Source organism: Vipera ursinii (assembly GCF_947247035.1).
Source record: "Vipera ursinii genome assembly, chromosome: 1".
Classification (NCBI taxonomy): Eukaryota; Metazoa; Chordata; class Lepidosauria; order Squamata; family Viperidae; genus Vipera; species Vipera ursinii.
In genome coordinates this window covers 240,267,758-240,290,708 of record NC_139512.1, presented here as the reverse complement: position 1 = coordinate 240,290,708, position 22,951 = coordinate 240,267,758, and the positions used below count along the sequence as shown (strand labels likewise).

The 22,951-nt window shown below is 36.9% G+C and overlaps 1 protein-coding gene across 1 annotated transcript in view; it reads left to right on the top strand.

Annotated features, from left to right (window-relative positions):
- SNAP91 (synaptosome associated protein 91) overlaps positions 1-22,951 on the top strand; it is a 96,734-nt gene that overhangs the window by 46,698 nt on the left and 27,085 nt on the right. Inside the window, exons 9-15 of the mRNA XM_083377774.1 lie at positions 397-438; positions 5,504-5,574; positions 10,154-10,181; positions 13,910-14,019; positions 14,358-14,464; positions 19,118-19,270; positions 22,665-22,772. Of these exons, the coding sequence (XP_083233900.1) occupies positions 397-438; positions 5,504-5,574; positions 10,154-10,181; positions 13,910-14,019; positions 14,358-14,464; positions 19,118-19,270; positions 22,665-22,772 (619 nt within the window). The remainder of the gene's footprint in view (positions 1-396; positions 439-5,503; positions 5,575-10,153; positions 10,182-13,909; positions 14,020-14,357; positions 14,465-19,117; positions 19,271-22,664; positions 22,773-22,951) is intronic.

Here is a 22,951-nt window from a genome sequence, read left to right as displayed (position 1 = left end):
CCCAGAGACCCTCCTCCTGCCAGAGACTCTCAGATCTGTGCCACTCCTGCCCAGGCCCCCATAGGCACCCTTGATGCAAACGATGTAGAGCTGGCCATGCCCACCCAGTAGGCCATACGCACTCTAGCCACGCCCACCCAGTAGGCCATGCCCACCCTGGCCACACCCACCCGGCCCCCTGAGGGCAACCGCAATGCTGATGTGGCCCTCAATGAAATTGAGTTTGACACCCCTGCTCTACAAGTTTCTCTCTGTCAGAAGGTAATTAACAATGTTACACTTAACAATTCAGTTCACCTGTTGTTGCTTGATTATTTATATTGCTTTTTGGTTTGTGATCAGAAGTGTGGAACTTGAAACAATTTTATTTTCATTTATTTTTTTCTTGATCCACAGCAAGTTGGAATTGACAAAGGCGATATTCCTGATCTCACCCAAGTAAGTTGCATTCAGCTTGACAGTATTTAAATGTGACAGGAAAAAAAATCTGTTCATTTAGCATGCAACCTGAATGCATTAATTATTTTAAATATTTTAAAGATATGCTTACTGAAAATGGCAACCACTTTGACTAATGTAGCTCGATCATGTCTGTGTTTCTAGATTAGGATTTCCAATTTTAGGGCACTTATTTAGGGAGTTTCCATTTTTAGGGTATTTAGAGATACTGTACTTAATGAAGAAAGCCTCCATTTCTTCTCCTTTCTAGAGGTTGAATTTGTTCCCAAACTGTTGGAAGTGCAATGTCTATGGAGATTCTCAGTCATCCAGGTCACGGTGATCCCAAAGGTGCTTGCTTTCAAAAGGCAACTGGGCTTTCTTATTTTGCTTGAAGACGTTTTGCTTCTTATCCAACAAGCTTCTTCAGTTATGAAACCAGAACTGAAGAAACTTTCAGAACTGAGGAAGCTTCTTGGATGAAAAGTGAAATGTTTTCAAGCAAAACATTGCCTTTTGAAAGAAAACACCTTTGGGACATCTGAGAGTGCAAGCAGAGAGAGGAAGAGGAAGTTCTTTAGGATTTGTACCCATGCTTTAACTTGGTCCATAACATAGCAATTTTTTTTCTTTCCAAGGAAGGGATAGGTTTAGGGCAGGGGTAGGCAACCTTGGCTTTTTTATGACTTGTGGTTCAGGAATTCTGGGAGTTGAAGTCCACGAGTCATAAAAGAGCCAAGGTTGCCTACCCCTGGTTTGTTGTTGTTGTTAGTTGCGAAGTCGTGTCCGACCCATCACGACCCTATGTACAACGTTCCTCCAGGCCTTCCTGTCCTCTACCATCTTCTGGAGTCCATTTAAGCTCACGCCTACTGCTTCAGTAACTCCATCCAGCCACCTCATTCTCTTTTGTCCCCTTCTTCTATTGCCCTCAATCTTTCCCAGCATTAGGCTCTTACCCCTGGTTTAGGGCTACCATAATAAAACCAATTACTCCTAAATTATTAGTTGTAAAATAGTTCAGTACAAAGAAATGAAAACTTATTCATATTTGTACTTTGTACATGAATGCAGTCATTATTTATCATTGCATTGGTAATATAGAGGGATAATAACTACCTTTAAAGATTGGGAAATAGTTATTTATTGCAAATATATTTGAACAATATTTTTAAAACTTACAGAGCATGTTGTTAAAACTTAAGTAGTTTCTACAGAAGTTTAACCTAAGAATGATGTACAGTACTTGCAAACATTATGATGGCATCCTATATCTATAACAGTTTAATATTTTGCATATAAATGAAACAGATTTATTTCTAATTACACATTACAGGTAGATAGAATTAAAATTACACTGACCTAATGTTGCACAACTATAAAAATAATCATTGGCTTTTTCACGGTAATGTACTAGAAATTGTTTGAAGTAGCATAAATAAATTCAGCTACCATTCTCTTTTTTTGCCTACTGTTTTTCTTTTGACAGAATACATCATTACTGTAGCTTCAAGTGAACATGAAGTGTTTTGTCTTGCTTTGCTTATATTTTTTTCTTCTAGTGCTTTTACTTGATAATGCCCGAATATAGTTAGAAAGTGATTGTCGGAAATGTAATCTTGTTTAAATTGAAACCAAGAGATTTTGCAAACTCCTTAATCATAAATAAGAATATCTATATCTTCCAGTGTTCATATATTTTATATATCTTCCAATATTTTAGTGCATTAGGAAATTATTCAGGGGTTTAATTCAAAGCAGTGGTCTTTTTAAGTCTGCTGTTGGTATTATATTCAGTAATGGAGAGTTTGCAGGCTTCCCCATACATCATCATCCATTAAGGACAGATTTGATGGTGGCATGAAATGGATAGAATACCATGACTTAATACTTGCTTATAGGCAGGCAGCTAAAGCAGAAGTTTAAAACAACTTGGAGTTTGAAAGCATTTGGTTTTAATGTAATTACTTTTGTCTTATGCTTTCCTTTTGGATATCTTAATATCCATGCTGCTAAGTAGTGAATGAGCAGTTTTGAAAGTCCTTGTACATGATGTAGAACATAAACCATTTGTGTTTGTAGTTTCTTAAAAGTTTTTCTCTGAGGTATAACCACACATGGTGAAACATTCAGAGTTAAAAATGGTTTCTGCATAAATGAATGAAAGAAGAAAAGAACTTGATTTTTTTAATACATGCATTATCCTATTGCACAGTTGATGATATATTGTTGATGATATATTGATGATATATATCAAGTAGCGTAATAGCATTTATTTTCCCTAAAAGTCTGTTCCACCTAGTTAACTGCCAGTCTTTCAATTTGAACAAAATAAGTTAGTGGCCTTGATTAATGTTCCCTTTTGTTTTTAATGTAATTTATTAAATTTCAGTAGCATGAGTAAAAAGTAAATAAAAAAGGAAGTTGACAAGGTGGAAAAAGACAAAAAGCCAAATAAAAGTGCAGAAAGCTCCCTTTTCTGTTTGCAAGTAATGTTTTGACTTATTGAATATAGAAAGGCATAGACTAAGTAATCATTTAATTGCAAAAGTATTTTCCAAAATGGCTGGCTAGATGGCAGCACTTAGCTGACTTGGCCAATCTCAAAAATTAAGGCAGACCTAATAGAGCTTGGATGGGAGAGCACCAGGGAATCCCAGAGTAACAGATTAGATTGGAAAATTAAAAAACAAATAAACAGAGGCAGTGGCAAACCAGTTCTGTATTGTTGCCAAGAGAAAACATGGATGTATCCTTGACATTCTCAAACATCAATATCAACTTGAGGAAGACTTGGCTTCATCAGTTCATATAAATTCCGTACACCAAATTTCCTATAGATTCATGAATAGAGATTTCTGATTATGCTTTGAAGTAGTATAAAGGCTACTTTTGTTTTTATATTATTTATATTCATTTATATATTTATTTTATTTTATTGTTAAATGGATAAGTTCTAACTATTTATATGAACTAATCAACAGATGTGTATGCTCATAAAATTGGTACCTTATCAACACATTATGAATCAATAAATGGGAAAAGGTTTTTTTAATTGAACCCTTAGTTATCTGTTTTGATGAGATTAGAAGCATATTTCCTAATTATGATATATTTCATGATTTTGTATTCAGTATCCTATTAGTACCTTCTTGCATTTTCAGAAATGGTAGTAGACTATGATATTTGATTGTCTTTCTGTCTTATGATGAAGAACAGGATTCTTTAGTGATCTATTACGACAATATATTGAAGAAAGATCATATGTAATGCATATCATTATAGAGAAGGATATGAAATATACTTCTTCAACATTGGGGGAAAAAGGGAAGCGTTGACCACTATACCTTCTGCCAATTCTGAATTTGACAGCCATTTACATAGCACATGGAAACCATCTCAGATAATGGACAAAAAGTTGACAAAAAATGGAACATTTGTGTATTTAATCAGACAATTCTATTTTAATGATGTCTTTCTAAGTAATGATTCTAGAAAGGCCCTGGTACAGACCTTAAAAACTAGTATTAGAGATTTGAACCAGTGACCTACAACTTGTAAGTCCAGTTCATTCCATATGCCTGGGGAAATAGATTATTAAGTATAATTAGTTTGAACCTATTGCTATTGCTATCTCTAAGACAGCTTAAACTTACATTAAGAAACCTTTCTTGAGGCAGAACAACACATCTCTACATATTTTTAAAAAGAACTTTATATGTACTCCAGGATTTCTGTTGTGAATTTAGATGATATCTTGGTCTTCTTCCAAGGTATACTTTGTGTGTTGAAGTTTAGATAAGGTTAGAACAAGTTTGCATTAAATTTGTGGTATATGTCTAGCTCTGTTGCAACTTGAAGGTAGTTTGTTATAAATTGAACAAATAAACAGGTTCAGAAGCTATGTGTGCTAATTTAGTCCTAACTGCAATCTTTCAATATTGTTATGCCCAATTAAGTTTTTAATGGTTTAAATTTAATTTGTGTATTTAAAAACTCATAGATATTGCTAACCTAAGTGATACAAATAATGGACTTATCATGATGAAACATAATATGTATCTACCTTATGCCTGGAAAAAAAATCTGATCACTAGAAATCTGTTTATATAAGTATTACTTCATCTGGGAATTTCAAAGATACTCTTTATTCTTACTGCACTTGGAGTCATTTCTCATTTTAATAACAGCAAGAGCATGATTAGATTAAAACAGTACAATAAATGTTAAGGGTGAGATTACTTGAATTTAATCATAATTTTAAGACTAATGTTTGGATTTTAAAAAAATGTTTTTACATTGGCTGAGTGGAAAATTTTTACTTCATGATTCTTAAAAAAATAAAAACATGCCCTGAGCAGGTGTGAAAAAATAATTCTGAAGAATGTCATGAATTGCTTCTCAGAAATATTTGGACCAGTAACATAAACTTTGAAGGATGAATTAGGTTTTATGAGAAACAGAATTCTGACCACTAACTTTCAGTATTCAGAATCTGTAATATGTAATGCATTCTGTGTCTTATGCCCCTCCTTTATATTATTAGACACGAGAAAGTGAAGTGTGGTAGGCATTGGTTAACATTACACGGAGGAAAGGTCTAGTATGGGGACCTCAGGTTTTATGTTCATTTTAGTGTATAGTTCCCTGTTTTGTTACAGATCTAATTCTACAGAGAATAAATTGCCAGATTTTTCATTAGGTTGACCATGTATTTAAGTTTGCATGCATATGTTTTGTGTATAGATTAACATTTGTGCTATTAATAATGTCTAATATACACCGATTCTGGCTTCAGTTTGCATTCCAACTTATAACCTCTTCCTCCAAAAAATGTACTTCGGCATAGTATACAATTCATAGTAGCATGGAAATGGTCTTTTGCACAGTTGTTTTATGCATTAAGTGGGATAGGCGGCAAATAAATTTAACAAACAAATAAATAGCATATGCATGCAAATAATTGATTCAAAGAAAAAACTCTGGAAATGCCTCTTGAGCTCCGTATCAATTGCTTTTTCTAATGTTCCTTGATTTTAAATGTGTTTTTTCATTATATTTTTAGGCTCCCAGTAGTCTTATGGAGACTCTTGAACAGCATCTAAATACTTTGGAAGGAAAGAAACCTGGGAACAAGTATGAAGAGATTTTATAGATTTATATAAAGAGGTTGTAGGGAGAGAATCTGTGTATCAGTTTGAGCATTGCTTGGTGAAGTTTTTGGCTCCTTACTAGAAAAAGCATTGAACGTTCATTATACTGTGGTAAACACAAAACAGCATCTCAACTGATGATTGTAATAAGCTGCATGTATCTCTCTCTTCCTGAGTTTTCTCATTGCCTAGTGATAGCTTTATTGCTATCATTTGATAGCCACTTATTGAAGGAATATTAGCAACCTAGAGCTGCACTGGTGTCTATATACATACTACTTTGTACTGACACATTATCTCCAGTCTTCCTTTCAGAATGGATGGTACATGTATGTGTTGTGAGATTATTGCTTACCTGTTGGTATGAAGGATATAATTGGGTTTTCCTGGGTAGCAAAAATGGCATAACAGTCATGTTTCCAGCTGATGAAAGAAGCTGTAATGGGGAAACACAGAGTAAATGTGTGTTAACCCATATGGTATATTTGAGCATGTAGGATTGCACTTGTAAATATTTACAGATATTATAAATGATTAAAACAGATAGAAATTTGTAGCTTGTATCAGTAGGTTCCTTCAATCACAACAGCGATTTGGAACTTGGCTCTGTCACTTTGTACGATAAAAAAACTAGATGCATTTATGACATTATATAAAATTAATTAATAAGGGATATTGCTTCCTTTTCATTGCTGCATTTTTTTTGAATATTCCAAAATTAATTATATGATGTTAATACAAAGTGTGATATCCAAGATCTGGCCTTGTGTTGCATAGAAACTGTTGCAAATTAGAATGTGGCTGAAAGTTATAGGTAGCCCAATGCAATCCATTTCAAGTTTAACCAAGGTTGTCATCCTAATTAATGTAACAGAATTCAACAGACAGAATTTCCTCCTGAGTATACGTGCTATAAATACCGCTTTTTAAGTTAATTTGTAAAGTTCCTTGTGTTCTACTCTGAGCAAACTTTTTTTAATAGTCTGCATTTTATCATCCAATGTTAGTAACGATTGGAAGAAATTAAAATAGGCTGACATTAACTGATCTTGTTTTTCTGTATCCCTCTCTTTTATTTGCATAATGGATGTTTTGCCACTTAGTGATGGGTAAGTAAACTTACTAATGTGTATGCCTGTGTGTATTTTGTATCAGTCTCTTTAATGAAATCTTATATTTTATGAATATTAGTTTCTTACCAGTAATTTGCATGCTGTTTTGGAACTCTGGAAAATGAAATGCCTGTGAAGCACAATGGTAATTTTCATGTTTACAGTATTTATGAAAATATAATTTCTGTTCTAAAAAGATAATTAACTGTAAACTCACACTGCTAGCTAAATTGTTACTTGGCTTATGGCTCACTGATTTTATTTAGCTCCTTGCAGTAAACCATAAAAAGATTAATCTCCTACAATGCTTTGTGGATATGTTAAGAGCCCACTTCAATCTTTTTAACAAAACTTCAAAATCAAAGGGAAGTTAAATAAACTTTTTTAAAAAAGATTTGGGTAACAAGTATTGATTGAATTTTGTTTGGAGATGATAGACTATGAGTTGGATTTAGGGCAAGGTTTATATATATATATATATATATATATATATATATATATATATATATATATATATATATATATATGTGTGTGTGTGTGTGTGTGTGTGTGTGTGTGTGTGTGTGTGTGTGTGTGTGTGTGTTTAAGTATTTGTCAAGGCTTTTTGAATGGACCTTGCTAATTAACTCTTTCATTCCTGTTTTGGCCCGGCTCAGGGCTTATCCACAGGAACTAGTCAACTTATGACAGCTCATTATTTGTGCAAATTATTCAAATTGCTAATAAAGAATTTGGGAGGCTAAGATGATCATTTCGAACTCTTTATGTTCTCGTCAGTTAGTCATACCCTTTATCTGAGATTCGAACCCGGGCTGATTATATATCAGGCAGTGTTTTAACCTCCTGAGCCACGGGTTCCTTCTCTCTTATATTAGCTGGAAGGCAAGGCAAATGTATGTTTAAGTATTTGTCAAGGCTTTTTGAATAGTCAGATAAAGGGTATGACTAACTGACGAGAACATAAAGAGTTCGAAATGATCATCTTAGCCTCCCAAATTCTTTATTAGCAATTTGAATAATTTGCACAAATAATGAGCTGTCATAAGTTGACTAGTTCCTGTGGATAAGCCCTGAGCCGGGCCAAAACAGGAATGAAAGAGTTAATTAGCAAGGTCCATTCAAAAAGCCTTGACAAATACTTAAACATACATTTGCCTTGCCTTCCAGCTAATATAAGAGAGAAGGAACCCGTGGCTCAGGAGGTTAAAACACTGCCTGATATATAATCAGCCCGGGTTCGAATCTCAGATAAAGGGTATGACTAACTGACGAGAACATAAAGAGTTCGAAATGATCATCTTAGCCTCCCAAATTCTTTATTAGCAATTTGAATAATTTGCGCATATATATATATATATATATATATATATATATATATATATATATATATGCGTGTGTGTGTGTGTGTGTATCTTTGGTTATTCGGGTTTTTTCCCGCGTAGAACTAAAGGTGTAGGCGCAACGTTTCGACGGAATCCCATCCGTCATCATCAGGCTGGTGGCTTTAGCTTCCTTCTTCTGGGAGAAGCATGTGGCTGTTTGTTCCTCTTTTTTAAACTGCCAGAGGGGGTGTGTTCTGTGGGTGGAGGTGTGCTCTGATTGGGTGGGGGATTAAGTGTGTTCTGATTGGGTGGGAGTGTGTTTTGAATGGTGGGTGTGTTCTGATTGGGTAGGGGTGTGTTTTGAGTGGATGGGCTGGTCTCAGCTGCCAGCCTTAGACCTGAGCTGGTGAGTTGTGCTGCTTTTGTTCGGCTTCGTGTTTGTGGTGCCATGTTTTTATAGTGGGTGTCAGTTTGCTTATTGTGTGGTTTGGAGGGGTTTAAAGTGGCTGATGTTGCAGCTGTAGTTAGGTTTCTGTTTTGTGGTTGTGCCTCGTTATCATTGTGGGTTCGGATTTGCTTTTTGAATGGTTGTGTGGTGGTGATGTCATGTGATGTTATCATGAGTTTGGGTCTGGTATCATTCTTGGTGGTTGGGCCTCGTCTGTCAATCAAGGCGGGTTTCCAAATGGCTGGTAGGCGAGAGGTATCATCTCGTTTGTTCATGCTGTGGGGGCGTTTTTCTATCTCTCAGGCTGGCAGCTGAGACCAGCCCATCCACTCAAAACACACCCCCACCCAATCAGAACACACCCACCATTCAAAACACACTCCCACCCAATCAGAACACACTTAATCCCCCACCCAATCAGAGCACACCTCCACCCACAGAACACACCCCCTCTGGCAGTTTAAAAAAGAGGAACAAACAGCCACATGCTTCTCCCAGAAGAAGGAAGCTAAAGCCACCAGCCTGATGATGACGGATGGGATTCCGTCGAAACGTTGCGCCTACACCTTTAGTTCTACGCGGGGAAAAACCCGAATAACCAAAGATCCACATACAAACACCCGCGAAAACCTCAGAAAACAAATATATATATATATATATATATATATATATATATATATATATATATATATATATATATATATATATATATATATATAATCCTCAGTGTTTCAATTAAGGCAATATTTTTTTAAGAAAAAATCAGGGATGATATTAAGGTTCAGAATACATACAATGTTTCCGTGAAAATAAGACCCGGTCTTATATTTTTTTGCCTCCAAAAGAGACATTAGGTCTTATTTTCAGGGATGTCTTTTTTCCCCGACACCTGCCTTGTCTTGCAATGGTGGCATCAACAGCCCCATCTAGCAGGAGCCCACACAGCCGCCACCCCAGTTCTTCTGTGGCCACTTGTTGGTGCCGCCATGAGGCATGACAGGTGTCAGCACATGGGACGCCTGGCAGTGGGGGTCCTGAGGTAAGTGGATGAGGGGCATGTGGGACAGCTCCCCTCTCCTCTCCTCACTTCATGTCGAAGAACCAGGCGGTGTGACGGAATGCATGGGCGGCCAAATGCGCCAGCTCTTAAGTAGGGCTTATTTTGTGGGTAGGGCTTATATTAGGCACATATGTAAAAATCAAGCTAGGGCTTATTTTCGGGATAGGTCTTATTTTTGGGAAAACACAGTATTTAAGTCACCTTTTTCCGATTTGAAGTACAATCATTATCAACAGTTTCTATTTGTTTGTTCCTTTATCTTTTTATCTTTTTTATGGCACTTTAACTTATATCGTGATTTGCCATATTTCTGAACAGATCAATTAATTTCACATTTTAACCATATTATGTTTGATTTAGAATGAAATTATTAGAGAATATTTTAAATTTTTTCTTCCATTTTAAAAAAGAGCAATGAAAAAGGTTTAGGAAGAAATGAGTTGTCCCTATTTTTAATATGTTTTCCCATCTGTTTTTAAAATAGAAAATTTGTTTTACAATTGCAGTGGCAATCACTATTGTTTAAAATATTTATATAGTTTGCCAGATTTTTCTGTGAGTTTATAACTAACAAATAAAGTCTGTTTCTGAATCGTATTTTCTTACATTAATTCTTCTAGGTCTGGTGCTCCTTCACCCTTGGGCAAGGTAATTTAAAGATTTATATAACTAGTCAAGTCTTCAGTTAAATATGTAAACTGGAAAAGTCTTATGCTTCCTAAGAATGTATAAAATTGGTATTTGATCTCTTACTGTTTGTATCCCATACATCTATATTACCTTTCATTTCTATGTGAAAAATATTACACAGGATGACCTCTTTCCAGAGAATTAAACTATAGAATCAAACATAAGCATGTATCCATAGAAATTAATTTTCCTTTAGCCCCACTGAAATAGATGTCACCAAAAGGAGACTAGTTTCCCTGGATTCAAACATTAAGTAATATAGGTAGTCTTTGAACTATGACCTTTTGGTCAGCATGAGTTCCAGGTTAAAACAGCACTGAATGAGTGGTCGTCAAGGTTCTGGCCATCCCTGCCCACCCACAGTCATGAATTTGCAAAATGTTATTTACATCAGGTTACTAAGTGCCTGAAATCATTTATCTGCAACCTTCCATGCCAACTTTTCCAGAAAGTCAATGAGGAAGCCAGTAGGGAAGATCACATGTTACTGGGGTAGATCTCCCCCACCAGCGCATCCTCTAGCCCCTGTGCACTTGCTCTGCATTATCCACTTGAGTACCCCAACATACCTTCCCCGATGAAAAGCAGCATCTTTTGCACACCCTTTCACACCTTCTCCGACAGTCAAAAGCAAGATATAAGGATTACATGACCAGTAAATTTACAGTCAGCAATTATGTTTTAAGGGGGAAAATGTATAATAGATTTAATCACATTATGCTGTCATGTCTTTCACCAGTATCACCTTAGAATTTAGGCTGCTATTTTTTAGGGCACAGGAAATTGAAAATAAGTGTGGCTGGTGAAAAGAGTATTACTAACTGCACCAGAAGTGCACATGATTCAGCTAAGGAATCTGCCTTGGATGTGCACATATCATTGTGTAATGAACACAATTGCCACAACATGCTAAGCCATATTGGGATTTCGCTTAATGTGAAGCCACAGCAGGACTTGGACTGTAGTGGACACAGAGTTGTGTTCTGTAGTGAGCACAGAACACACAGTTGTCAAGCAAAAACAACAACAACAACAAAAGGAAAGAATTAGCTTGCCCTGTGTGTGACAACTTTGAACTCAATCCAAAGAAAATCATTGGCCAGAATAGGTGGGTGAAGTACCAGCAGACTACTACTTTGAGCAATGGATATGTTTGTGGCATTTGTAATAGTTCTTCCTCACAGCTATTTTGTAATAACGTACCCTTTTATAAAGTAACTTCCTTGCTTATAACCTATTCTGACATCCTGCTGGATATGTTTAAGGTTATATTTTTAAAAGCTTTTAAAAAATTCAGTCTACATGAGGTTTCATGCATGATTTAACTTTGAAAATAATTGAATGGAAAATTTTCCTGCTGTGAAGCAAAAATGTGAAACATAGTGGTTTCTTGGACATTTCCTAGTTACTATAGATTTCAAATTTGACAGCTTTGATGTTGCTGGCTGAGACAGCTTTGGCAATACAGTTTTTAAATAAGGGTGAAAGTACTTCTCAGGATTAAATCTAAGACTGCTTCTCACTAATACATTTCATACCAGAGGAGTTTGTTTGTTTTTTAGAAAAAACGCATGTTGTCTTTTATCAACACTGCAGTTTTCCTAATATAGATGCAGAAGTATATTTAGTATTAAAATCCCTAGAGTGCTCTCAGTAACAGACAAAACAAAAGCTGCTAGAATTGGGTATGTTTAATTTAATGAAGAGAAGGACGAGGGGGTACATGATAGCAGTGTTTCAATATCTCAGGGGCTGCCACAAAGAAGAGGGAGTCAAGCTATTCTCCAAAGTGCCTGAAGGCACGACAAGAAGCAACGGATGGAAACTAATCAAGGAGAGAAGCAACATAGAACTAAGGACAAACTTCCTGACAGAACATTTAACCAGTGGCACAACCTGCCTCCAGGGAGCTGTGAATGCTCCAACACTGGAAGTTTTTAAGAAGAGACTGGACAGCCATTTGTCTGAAATGGTATAGGGTTTCCTGCCTGAGCAGGGGGTTGGACTAGATAACCTCCAAGGTCCCTTATTAATATTACTTAAAATCCAGTTGAAAAAAAATCAAGAATAATCAGTAAGGTTTGGATGAAAAGATTTTAATTTCTTTCCTAATGGTAAAGGAAAGGTTAATGTTTTATAGCTTTGATATGATGGTTGCATGTTACTACCATATCCTGAACAAATGGACTTCTGAACTTAAATGAAAGCTCTATGCCTTTCTCACCACACTTAATGTTTCACATAGTACACAAAAGCCTATCTTACAATGTTTTATTTAACATTCCAGAATCAAAGATCCTATTGCTGTCCAAACTGTCATAGTAAATAGTCTACATTTCAGAGTTGTCATCTCCTTCATAATTAACTGCATGCAAATTTGTGTTCAAAACGTTTTATATTAACATCACTTTTATAAAATATACAGGATTGTCCAACTTAATGTACACAGTATACAATTTTTTCTGGGAAAAGATCTCAGAGGTGATTTGAATTTGTCTAGTGTGATAAAGCCAACATTTAAAATGGACTTAGCTTCGAAGACTTTCAATAAGGCATTTATTGTACAGAGGATTTATATTCCATACAAAGTCACCCTCCATCAGGAATGTACTGTTTTTGTTTTAAAGTATAAATGTATGAGAATTCTTACAGCAAAGGAGCATTCTTGATGGAAAGATATACTGCTAGTATCTTTTCCTACGTGGCTCTTGACAGAATGCCAATTTTTGTGCTGGCCATAAAAAATTGAGATCTTACTTAGTCATTGATCCCCAGGTAATGCTGAGTTGTGAGCAAAAATTCAAGGTAAACATTCAGAGCAGCCTTTTGAAATGCTTTTCTTACTGTAACTCCTGTTTTGGCTCTTGATTCTTTAATATTAGCCCATGTGTTCTTTTCCTTAAGGTTTTTATAAAGCTAATTTGAAGTTCATTACATAATGATTAAATAGTGTTCATTTAAGTCAAACTTCATGTTACTCTGCTGTGATATCACTGAAGAATTTTTAGAGGGCCTGTTCAGGCTTGGGAACTTCCTATAAAAATAGGGGTATTTTAGGTTTTTATTCACCATTAAAATATGCATATATTTGCAGGCTTTCCTTCCAATAATTAACAGAAAACATTAATATTTTAGAAAACCTTCTTTTGTGGTGATAGCATGATTAATGTTTCTTTAGCTTCCCACTTAAAGGTAAAAGTGAAGGTAAAGATTCCCCTGCACATGTGTGCTAGTCGTTTCCGACTTTAGGGGCCGGTGCTCATCTCCGTTTCAAAGCCGAAGAGCCAGCGCTTGTCCGAGGACGTCTCCGTGGTCATGTAGCCGGAATGACTAGACGCCAAAGGCACACGGAATGCTGTTACCTTCCCACCGGAGTGGTCCCTATTTTTCTACTTGCATTTTTACGTGCTTTCGAACTGCTAGGTTGGCAGAAGCTAGGACGAGTAACAGGCGCTCACTCTGTTACACGGCACTTGGGATTTGACCCGCCAAACTGCCGACCTTCTGATCGACAAGCTCAGCGTCCTAACCCACTGAGCCGAAATTAAATAGATTTAATTTATGTTACTTTTTATTTTTTGTAAGCTGCCCAGAGTCACTGAGAGTGAGCGGGTGGCCATATAAATTTTACTAAATAAATAAAATAAAAATATAAATATATGTCCTAACCAGCTCTTCTTTTCCAGTCTTCTCCAGCCACAACGGTTACATCTCCCAATTCTACCCCAGCAAAAAGTATTGATACATCTCCACCAATTGATCTTTTTGCAACATCTTCAACAACGGCTCCAGTAAGGTTAGTTTGGTTGAGAATATGATACTTACTTTTAAAATATTTGGTACAGGTAGTCCTCAACTTAAAACAATTCATTTAGTGACCATTCAAAGTTACTGTGACACTGAAAAAAGTCACTTATGACCGTTTTTCACAGACCTTTGAAGCCTAACTTCTCTGTAGAACACTAGGTTGGGGAAAGTTGATACAAGATCACAACAATTTGTACAGTTCTAATTATATTCTTGAATATGCCATTATATTTTGTTTAATTCTTGCAAATAAATTCACAGGACTTCAAAATTACTTCTATGACTTTTATCCAAATACTTCTTTGGTATTTTTTCCTCTTGTAATAGTGCTTCCAAGCTCTCCAGTGATCTTCTAGATCTTCAACCAGACTTCACATCTGGCCCTGCGCAAGCAGCTTCAGCAGCTCCCCCTGGAGGAACAACTTCATGGGAAGGTAAAACCTTTGTGATTTTAATTCCCCAAAACTTAATTTCAGAATAAAGCTGGAATGCTGACCATGCTTTCTTAATTCTGCTTCTTATGCCTAAGACTATTTGAACTGATTACAGCAATTTTGTAAAATTGGACTTTCCCAGTCATTCAGGCCTCTAGATGTGTCAGAGTACATCATTTCTACTTGCCAGCCATCTAACACCTCTGGAAATCTCCAGTTTGAGGGGGAAAATACCATTATACTGAATTTTAAAGTTTCATCTTTATAACATATTTTAACTTCAGAATAATATTTTTGAATACAATGTCTATTTGTACTGATATTATCCCATTGTATGTTTCAAACGAACATATCCTGAAAGCTTTGTTTCATGAATCAGCCTGTGTTTGAATCTAAAGAAATTCTAAAATGTGTTTCTCCTTTTACATTTTATTGGCCTGTAATCAAAGCACTATATTCCTAACTCTGTTGGATTTAATTATCTCCTTCTGCAGAAGGAATTTGACATTTAAAATTTGAATGCTTTAAACTGCCATTCAAAATGCAGGCAATTGGAACTACAGTGGATACTGTTGGAATTCAGTACATTTTTTTAACATCTATTGAAAACATTGAGCCTATTATAAAATCAACAGGACACACAGATTTTGGTCATTTAAAAATAGCATTTTAGGTTATAATGTTTTTCTTCGTAAGTGGCATTAGAACTCTTTCTAACAATGTGCAGAGGTGCAACCTTATCTGTTGTAGCAAAACTGTTGTAAAAACTAACCGAGGTATTATGGGTTAATTTTTTTAATGGTATCCTTCCCCATACCTGAGAGTGGCAGGCCAGGTTGTGTGGTGCACACCTGCCTTTATTCTCTAAAAGAAAAAAAGGCCAAGAGACTTGCACAACTCAACTAGGATTATTTCTTGTTCCTTTGGGCTATAAGGTCACGTGTAATGTACATATATGTGCAAACAATTAGGATGCGCTCTCTCCAGCTTTTGCCACTTGAATTGGTTCCCTCAATCTTCATAGTGGTAAAGCTAGTTCTGTCCCAGAGGTCTTCTTCATGTCATTGCATTTATTTAATGTGTACTTTGGCAGTGCTAGAAAAAGGGGAAGAAGATGAATGTATTGTCAGCTGCATGCTTTCTTCTATGCATCTAATGTAAAGAGAAAATCCCATCTATGCCCTATCCTAGAGAACAACGCAGATAGATCTTTCCTTTCTGAGACTTAATGAAGTATTGTTTGCACTATCTTGTTCCTTCCCCAGTTCACCCTATCAAAGCAAGAATTGTTTAGTACATCCGCATATATCTGAATTGTCTCAAGAGTCTTTCCAGGAAGGATGAGGGGAAATTTATTTTTAATCCTAAACCTACATCAACACAGCTCCAACAATGAACGAAGGGATTGTATTCACGCAGCATCTAAATTTTTATTTTGGCAAATATAGAAGATGCAATACCTTCACTAGAAACAAGTGATGATCAGACTGGGATAGTTTTACAGAACAATTACTTTCTGGGGGAAAGATGTGGTATTTTTCCCACGGTTTCTAAAGGACAGCACTACATTTAATGTTTACAAACTGTAATTTAGCAAAATTGCTATTGATGATCATTGATACTAGGTGAATTAGCTAATTACTGCCTAAAGATTTTCATGATCATAATTCACAAAATCTATCAACATGATAATGAATGTGGGAAAGCAGCAGCACAGAACCAATCATCTGCTCACCCTCACTTAACAACAAATATTTTCCTTAAAGTACTTGAGAGGCAGAACTGCAGCAAACAAGCCAACCAACAAGATCAAATATGGCTTTGCAGCAAAATGCATTAGAGAACTGTATCTGTAGTAAATAAGAGCACGAATGGAAAATGTGCACATCAGAGTCATCAAATCATCCAGCCAAACAAATCCTGTTGGGAAGAAAAACCTGTGCTGGTTTGCTGAGCTTGGGCCTATGTGTACAAGTTTGTTTATGCTCTTTTGTCCTGTTGATTACAACATGGAACTTTTGTAGGGCCACTAAAGATGAAAATTCACTTATCTTTTAAAGGCACCATGAATTTAACCGTGAGCCAGTCAGAAGACCATGATTAAAATATGAACTTACACAGTTGGCATGACTAAACTTATACAACAGATGGATTGAAGGACATTATTTTTCAAATATGCACACAAAACCCATCTACTTTGTTTCAGAAAAAAACTTTTAAGACGTAGCCGTAGCTTTCTTCCAGGCAGTCAGAATGTGACATCATAAATCTGCAAGAGAGAGTGCATGCAATGTTATTGTGTGTGAGTCGCTGGCCCTAGCATTGCTTTTACACTGCAGCATGTGTATATGCCCCTGGCATTAGCATCCCCTTTTGACCCAACTGCATATACAGGTAGTCCTCCACTTACAACAGTTCATTCAGTGACCATTCAAAGTTACAACAGCACTGGAAAAAAGTGACTTATGAACCATTTTTCACACTTATATCCATTGCAGCCTCCCCGTGGTCATATGATCAAAATTCAGACGCTTGGCAACTGATTCATATTTGGGTTGCAGTGTCCTGGGGTCACATGATCCCCTTTTGCGACCTTCTGACAAGCAAAGTCAATGGGGAAGCCAGATCTGCTTAACGACTGTGTTACAGTACTTAATAACTGCGGTGATTCACTTAACAACTGTGGCAAGAAAGATTGTAAAAGGGAGCAGAATTCACTTAACAAATGTTTTGCTTGGCAACATAAATTTTGGGCTTAATTGTGATCGTAACTCGAGGACTACCTGTATGACTGGGTATAGAAGCAGCAGCAGTAGCAGCATTGGCCACAGGTGAAAGTGTGCGGGCGGTGAAAGCGGAGGGCAAGGTATGAAGAGGAAAGCAAATGAATCCTATAGCAATTTCAGGGAATCTCATACACTACAGACATCACTCGGGTGGTTCTTCAGTGACTGGAAGAAAGTCCTATGCTTTGTAGGTGAGTCAATGACAGGCTTAGAGTGCAATCCAGCTGAGTTAGCATAAGAAAGACAAAATGTGTTCCTCATCATTAGCCATATCTGGGCAGGTTGCTCTCAGTCTTCTAGAGGGCAAGACAAGAGGACTAACCCTCGTTATCTTTCCCATTGTAGGATCAGGAAAATTCCAAAGTGAAAGAGTCAGATTCCAGGTGCCAATGATTGGGGTGAGCTGTGTCACCTGCCTAGACAGAACTCTTCCCCTCAAGACTCTGGTTGTGAGTGAGAAGTGTGTATTGCTGAGAAACATGGCCAGGTCTGACCAGAGCTTGACATTGGCTACCCAAGAACTGGAGTCTTATCTTCTTCTTTCCCCTGCTTGCTTAGTTAGCATCGTATGGAGTGTTTTGGGCTGCCTGTCAAGCCACCGAACAGTATCTTTCTCTGGAAATTGGCCATACACACTACTCAAGACAAATTTGGCATGTTTGGGCATCTCATTACAAATCCTTTGTCAGAATTAAGGTTCTGGCTGGTCTTGCTACTGTTGGATGGCTTCTTCCTAGGCACAGTCTTAATTGTCCTCAGTTGGACAACTTCTGGAACAAGGAGAGAATTTTCCAAAGGGAAATTGTCACAACCATTGTTGGAAGCCACAGGGCAGAAGTGGGCAACAAGGGGGATTCTAGAGGGGTTCTGTAAATCCGAAGGCAGCTGCCTCCTTTACTTCACTATATTGACTTGATTGCATTTTGAATCTCCCTTCCAAATTGCCAAACAAGCTTACCATTTTTTCACTCTTGATCTGGAAGGGATAAGAACCATAGAACAACTACGGTATTCAGGCAATTTTTGCTCACCTCTGCAGCTTCAAAGGTGGGAAAAGTCCTTTTCTATTCATCAACGGATGGAAGACACACTTCTATAAAATGCAGGAAACCTGTGTAATAAAAACAATTTTAGGACTTTGGTATTATTGCTCATTACAACCAAATTCTAAACCCAGTATTAGAATTGTTAATTTGCATTCAAGCAGAGATGCTTAATTATAGACTTTTTTAAATGGCCTTGCTTCTGTGATTTCTAAAATCAAATATTTAAAAGCACTTATCTCTGCTTATTTTGTTAAGACTTGGATTGTGAAGTGTTGTGCCATTTCTTCAAGCTGTTTCAGGTTCACTTTCTGGTGTTAAAAAAACTAATAACTATTTGCCAAGTATATCAAGATAATTCTTCCTTTGAACAATAGTTTGTAGTTAGATAAGGCTGTGTCAGAGATGGGTTGAGAGAAGCCTTAGTCACTTAAGTCTTTGTTCTAGGTGCTTTGGAAAAGGAAAAGAGACAGCATCATGTAAAACTGCATGCCAATACCAGTGACATATCTGGACTTAGAGCAGCATCCCGTTGATTTGAAATAGCCCCATTTTGGCAGAGAATGACTTCTGAGTAGCATGCATGTTGACTTTCTTAACCTTATTTTTTTTTTACAATGCTTTCTTTTAATGGACATTTTACAGACCTCCTGGGAGAGGGTGAGTAATGCTTGATTTCTAAGCAGTTCTTCCAGCTGAAATGTTTAAATATTCAATTAGACTAGGCCTGTCTCTGTTTAATTTATTTTACTGTGCAATCTAGTGTTACTTTGGCCTTTTCTGCTTACTCTTCCTGTTTGATCTTCCTGTATGGACGCATGTAGACAGTTTGGCTGGATTTTCCAGTGTTACCTCTGAACCACAGATTTCAGATCCATTTGCACCAGAACCTACCCTAGCTCCTCCTCCTGCAACTGCTGAGTCAGCAACTACTTCTGCAACTACCACTGCTGCTGCTGAGGTGGATCTCTTTGGAGGTTAGTTAGTTTATTTATTTTGCTGCCACTTTCTCAACTGAAACATGGGGAGGACGGAGAAAACACCAATCAATTTGGGTAATTTTCTTCACTTCACCTACTGAATTAATAAAAAATTCTTGAAAAGGGACCCGACGTGCATATTGCCCTGTGCAAAAATGATTCTGAGAAGTAATCTTCATAGGAATATGATGGAGCTAACTTACCCATCATAAATGTGTTAAGTAGTGTGAATCTCTTTCCTTGCAAATAACAATGGGGGGGAATTGTGTTTGAGACATATAGAAAAATTTAATCCCACACACACACACACACACTTATGGGCAGTCCCTTGTTCTGAAGCTATATTCAATCTGACTTGGAAATGCCAATTAGTACCCCAACTGTATCGTCTAAACCCTCTAAAGCAAATTGAACTTTGCGTAATTAAGCAAAAATATCTGCTTACCAGAGAAGCTAGTTATAAATATTGTACAGGTTTCTTTCTCTGAATGGGAGAAATAGATCTGTTGGTATTGCTGCAGTTATCACCATTAGCTATGTTATGCCAGACTGGGGAGAGGAGGTTGGCCCTTCTCTTGCCCTAACTTGTAGTCTACAGAATAATACAATTTTATGAGGTAAAAGTTTTTCAGAAGGAAAAGTACATACTGTAAAACAAACATACAATTGATTTAGTGATTCTTCAGGTAAGCAAAATGCTTCCAATATAACAGCTGTGAAATTTTACCCCATTTTCAGTATCTGCTTTCAGCATTTCAGTGTGAATTTAGGGTAAAGCTTCCTGTTTACCTTAGCTAACTAGAGTTCTTGAAATTGAAATGTTCTCAGTTATTGGACAACTGCCATACAGTTTTCTGTAACGTGTTAAGCAAAACAAAATTGCTTAAAGGCTTCATTTATTAGAATACAAGTTCAGCACAATGAGAATTTGGCAGACTCCATTTCCTGTTGCTTTTTTTCTTATTACTTTGCTCTTTAATAGATCTTAAAGGCAGCTTTAACTTGTTCTGTTGCAAATCAGATGCATGTCTATATGAGCTTTTTAGAAAAGGCAGCAGGATTTTTATTTTCAAGGATGAATATTTTTAACATTAAATTGTCTGTGTCTTAATAAGCATGTGAGTCTTCCTGTTTCTAGAGAAATTGATCTTTCTAGTGGGAAATTGCATGGCAGCAAAACCAACAGTGTCCTGGTTTAATTCTGAATTGCCTTTTCAAACTCCCCACCATTGTGGCTACTTCAGTATTTCCCCATTTCTTCTAATCATTTTGTCCAGTCTAAATGCTGCTGGAGTTGGCAGAGTTTGTAATACTGTACACAACTAATAGAGAGTGAAGTAATTGGGTACTACTTTTTTCATAGCTGTAACGTTATTTAGAGGCAAGAGATTTTCTAGATTTGAATTTAGAAAACTAGACCTAGCCTTTTTCTGTTTCTCACAACCCAATGGACAATTCTAGGTGTCTCTAGTTGTAGAAAGTGCAAATGCTTTATTTCTCAACCTTGTAGCACATGTGAATTGCAGTCTATATTTTTCTCTGCTAGTTGATAAAGGAGGGCTTGTTTTGATTAACTCTAAAGGATAGTTTAGCATTGCATAAACAAGCTAGTGAATTTTTATCTCTGAGGATGGCAGAGAAAAAGATTAGAATCAATATCCTTCTTTAAAGTGACTGGAACTGGTCATTGAGAACGTTCTCATGATGTATAGTAGTAAAGCTAAGCTTATCCTTAAAATTGCCTTGAAGTTTTAACTGTGAGATACCTGAGGGAACAGCAATCAAGTGCCGCTATTTTTACTTCTGTGGTTTAAGCTACTTGATCTGAACTGCTATGGCCACTCTGAAAAATTTCCTCCGATGACAAGAAATACTCTTGGAGGAGATGAAAAGAAAACACTAGTGGCAAGAAAGTAGTCCTACCAAAAGAATCAGTGTTTCAGCGTAATACTGTACTTTCTAACATCTCTGACCCAAAGTTAGCCATTAACAAGCCATAAATTCCTGTTTGCTAAGTGGTGAACCAATCATACTTTGCCTCAGTATCTTAATTGGGAATTAGTTTGAACTGCGATTCATTGACACAAGCAAGAATTAGAAAACATGTCCTGATTTTGGCTGTTTTCAGTTATACTATATGAAGCAAATTTAAATCCAGAAGCAGAAGGTTCCCATTTCCCCCTTCCTAGAGTGTTCTTGAAAAGGAGATTGGGCCTTGATCCACAGTCTTAATCCCACTTGCTCGTGAATTGCTAAAAAGGCGATCAAAGTTATAGCCTTTGATGTGTGCAAGAAAAAATAGACAATTGGTTGACTTCCTACCATTATTGGAGTGTAGTCTTAGGGAGACAAGTTCTTTTTGCACACATCCCAAGCTTGACGAGTCCCTTGCAATGGTGTGAATTGCTTTGTGTATCGCTTCTGCAAATAAATAAGGCCAATAATGTCACCTGAATTATTAGAATGGTATGGGTATAATTACTGTAATCCAAGTTAAGAGGAGTTGTAATTGAAGTGCAAATAACACTTTTTAGTCTACTTTACTTCCCCCAAGGGTGGCACAGTGGCTCCGTGGTTAAGACACTGGGCTTGTTGGCTGGAAAGCCGGCAGCCTGGGTTCAAGACCCAAGTGCCATGTGACGGGGTGAGCTCCCGTCCTCATACTAGCTCTTGCCAACCTAGCAGTTCGAAAGCATGCAAATGCAAGTAGATAAATAGATACCACTTCAGTGGGAAGGTAACAGCACATCATCCTGGCCACATGACCACAGAAAGAGCTTTGAAACAGATGACCACCACCTTCTAAAGTCGGCAAGCAAATCTGCAGGGGCTCCTTTACTTTTTACCTTACTTCCCCAATCTTAGAGAATATATGAAACAATTTAACAGAACAGGAAAAGTTACTCTGTTAAATGTATGGTTACTGAATGATTTTTATGTTTATTTAGTAGGGTTTTCCCCCCTTGGAGGTTACATATGCATACCAATGAAGGAGAATATTTGTAGCTCAGGGTTGAAATGAGGGGTCCTTGATGCTTGTTTTCTTGCAGACGTTTCATTACCCTAACTAGGTAACATCACCAGTGCTGTTACCGTACATATGCATGCTGTTCAAGACCCTTATACAAGGAGCATTTTTCGCCATTAGCTTTTCTGCTTACCTTGTGTGTACTTGCAGACTATTGCAATCATCGCTGCCTAATATAATTACATGGGTTGAATTTAGTTTGAAAACTCTTGGTAGTTGCACAAAACAAATGCAACTGTCACCCTACGAACCCGCATTTTGTATAAGGGATTTTTTTTTATGCTATTTAACTTGGTTCTTTTACTATATTTTCTTCTTCTTTTTTTCTTCTTCTTAATTTCTGTTTCTAAACCTGCCCTCAAGATGCCTTTGCAGCTTCTCCTGGTGAAGCCCCTACAGCACCTGAAGGGGCACCAGCACCAGCTACCCCAACCCCTGTAGCAGCAGCTCTTGATGCATGTTCAGGAAATGGTGGGTTCCATCTCATTAGCTCGCCTGTCGTGGTTGGTGTGTGTGTGTGTGTGTCATACTACTTAAAATAAACTTCATGGCAGTATGTTTGTCACTTAAGTATGGTTTTTGTTTTTGTTTTGTTTTTTTAAAAAAAACATTTTCCCCAAGGTATTTGGACAAAAGTTCTAAATCGAACA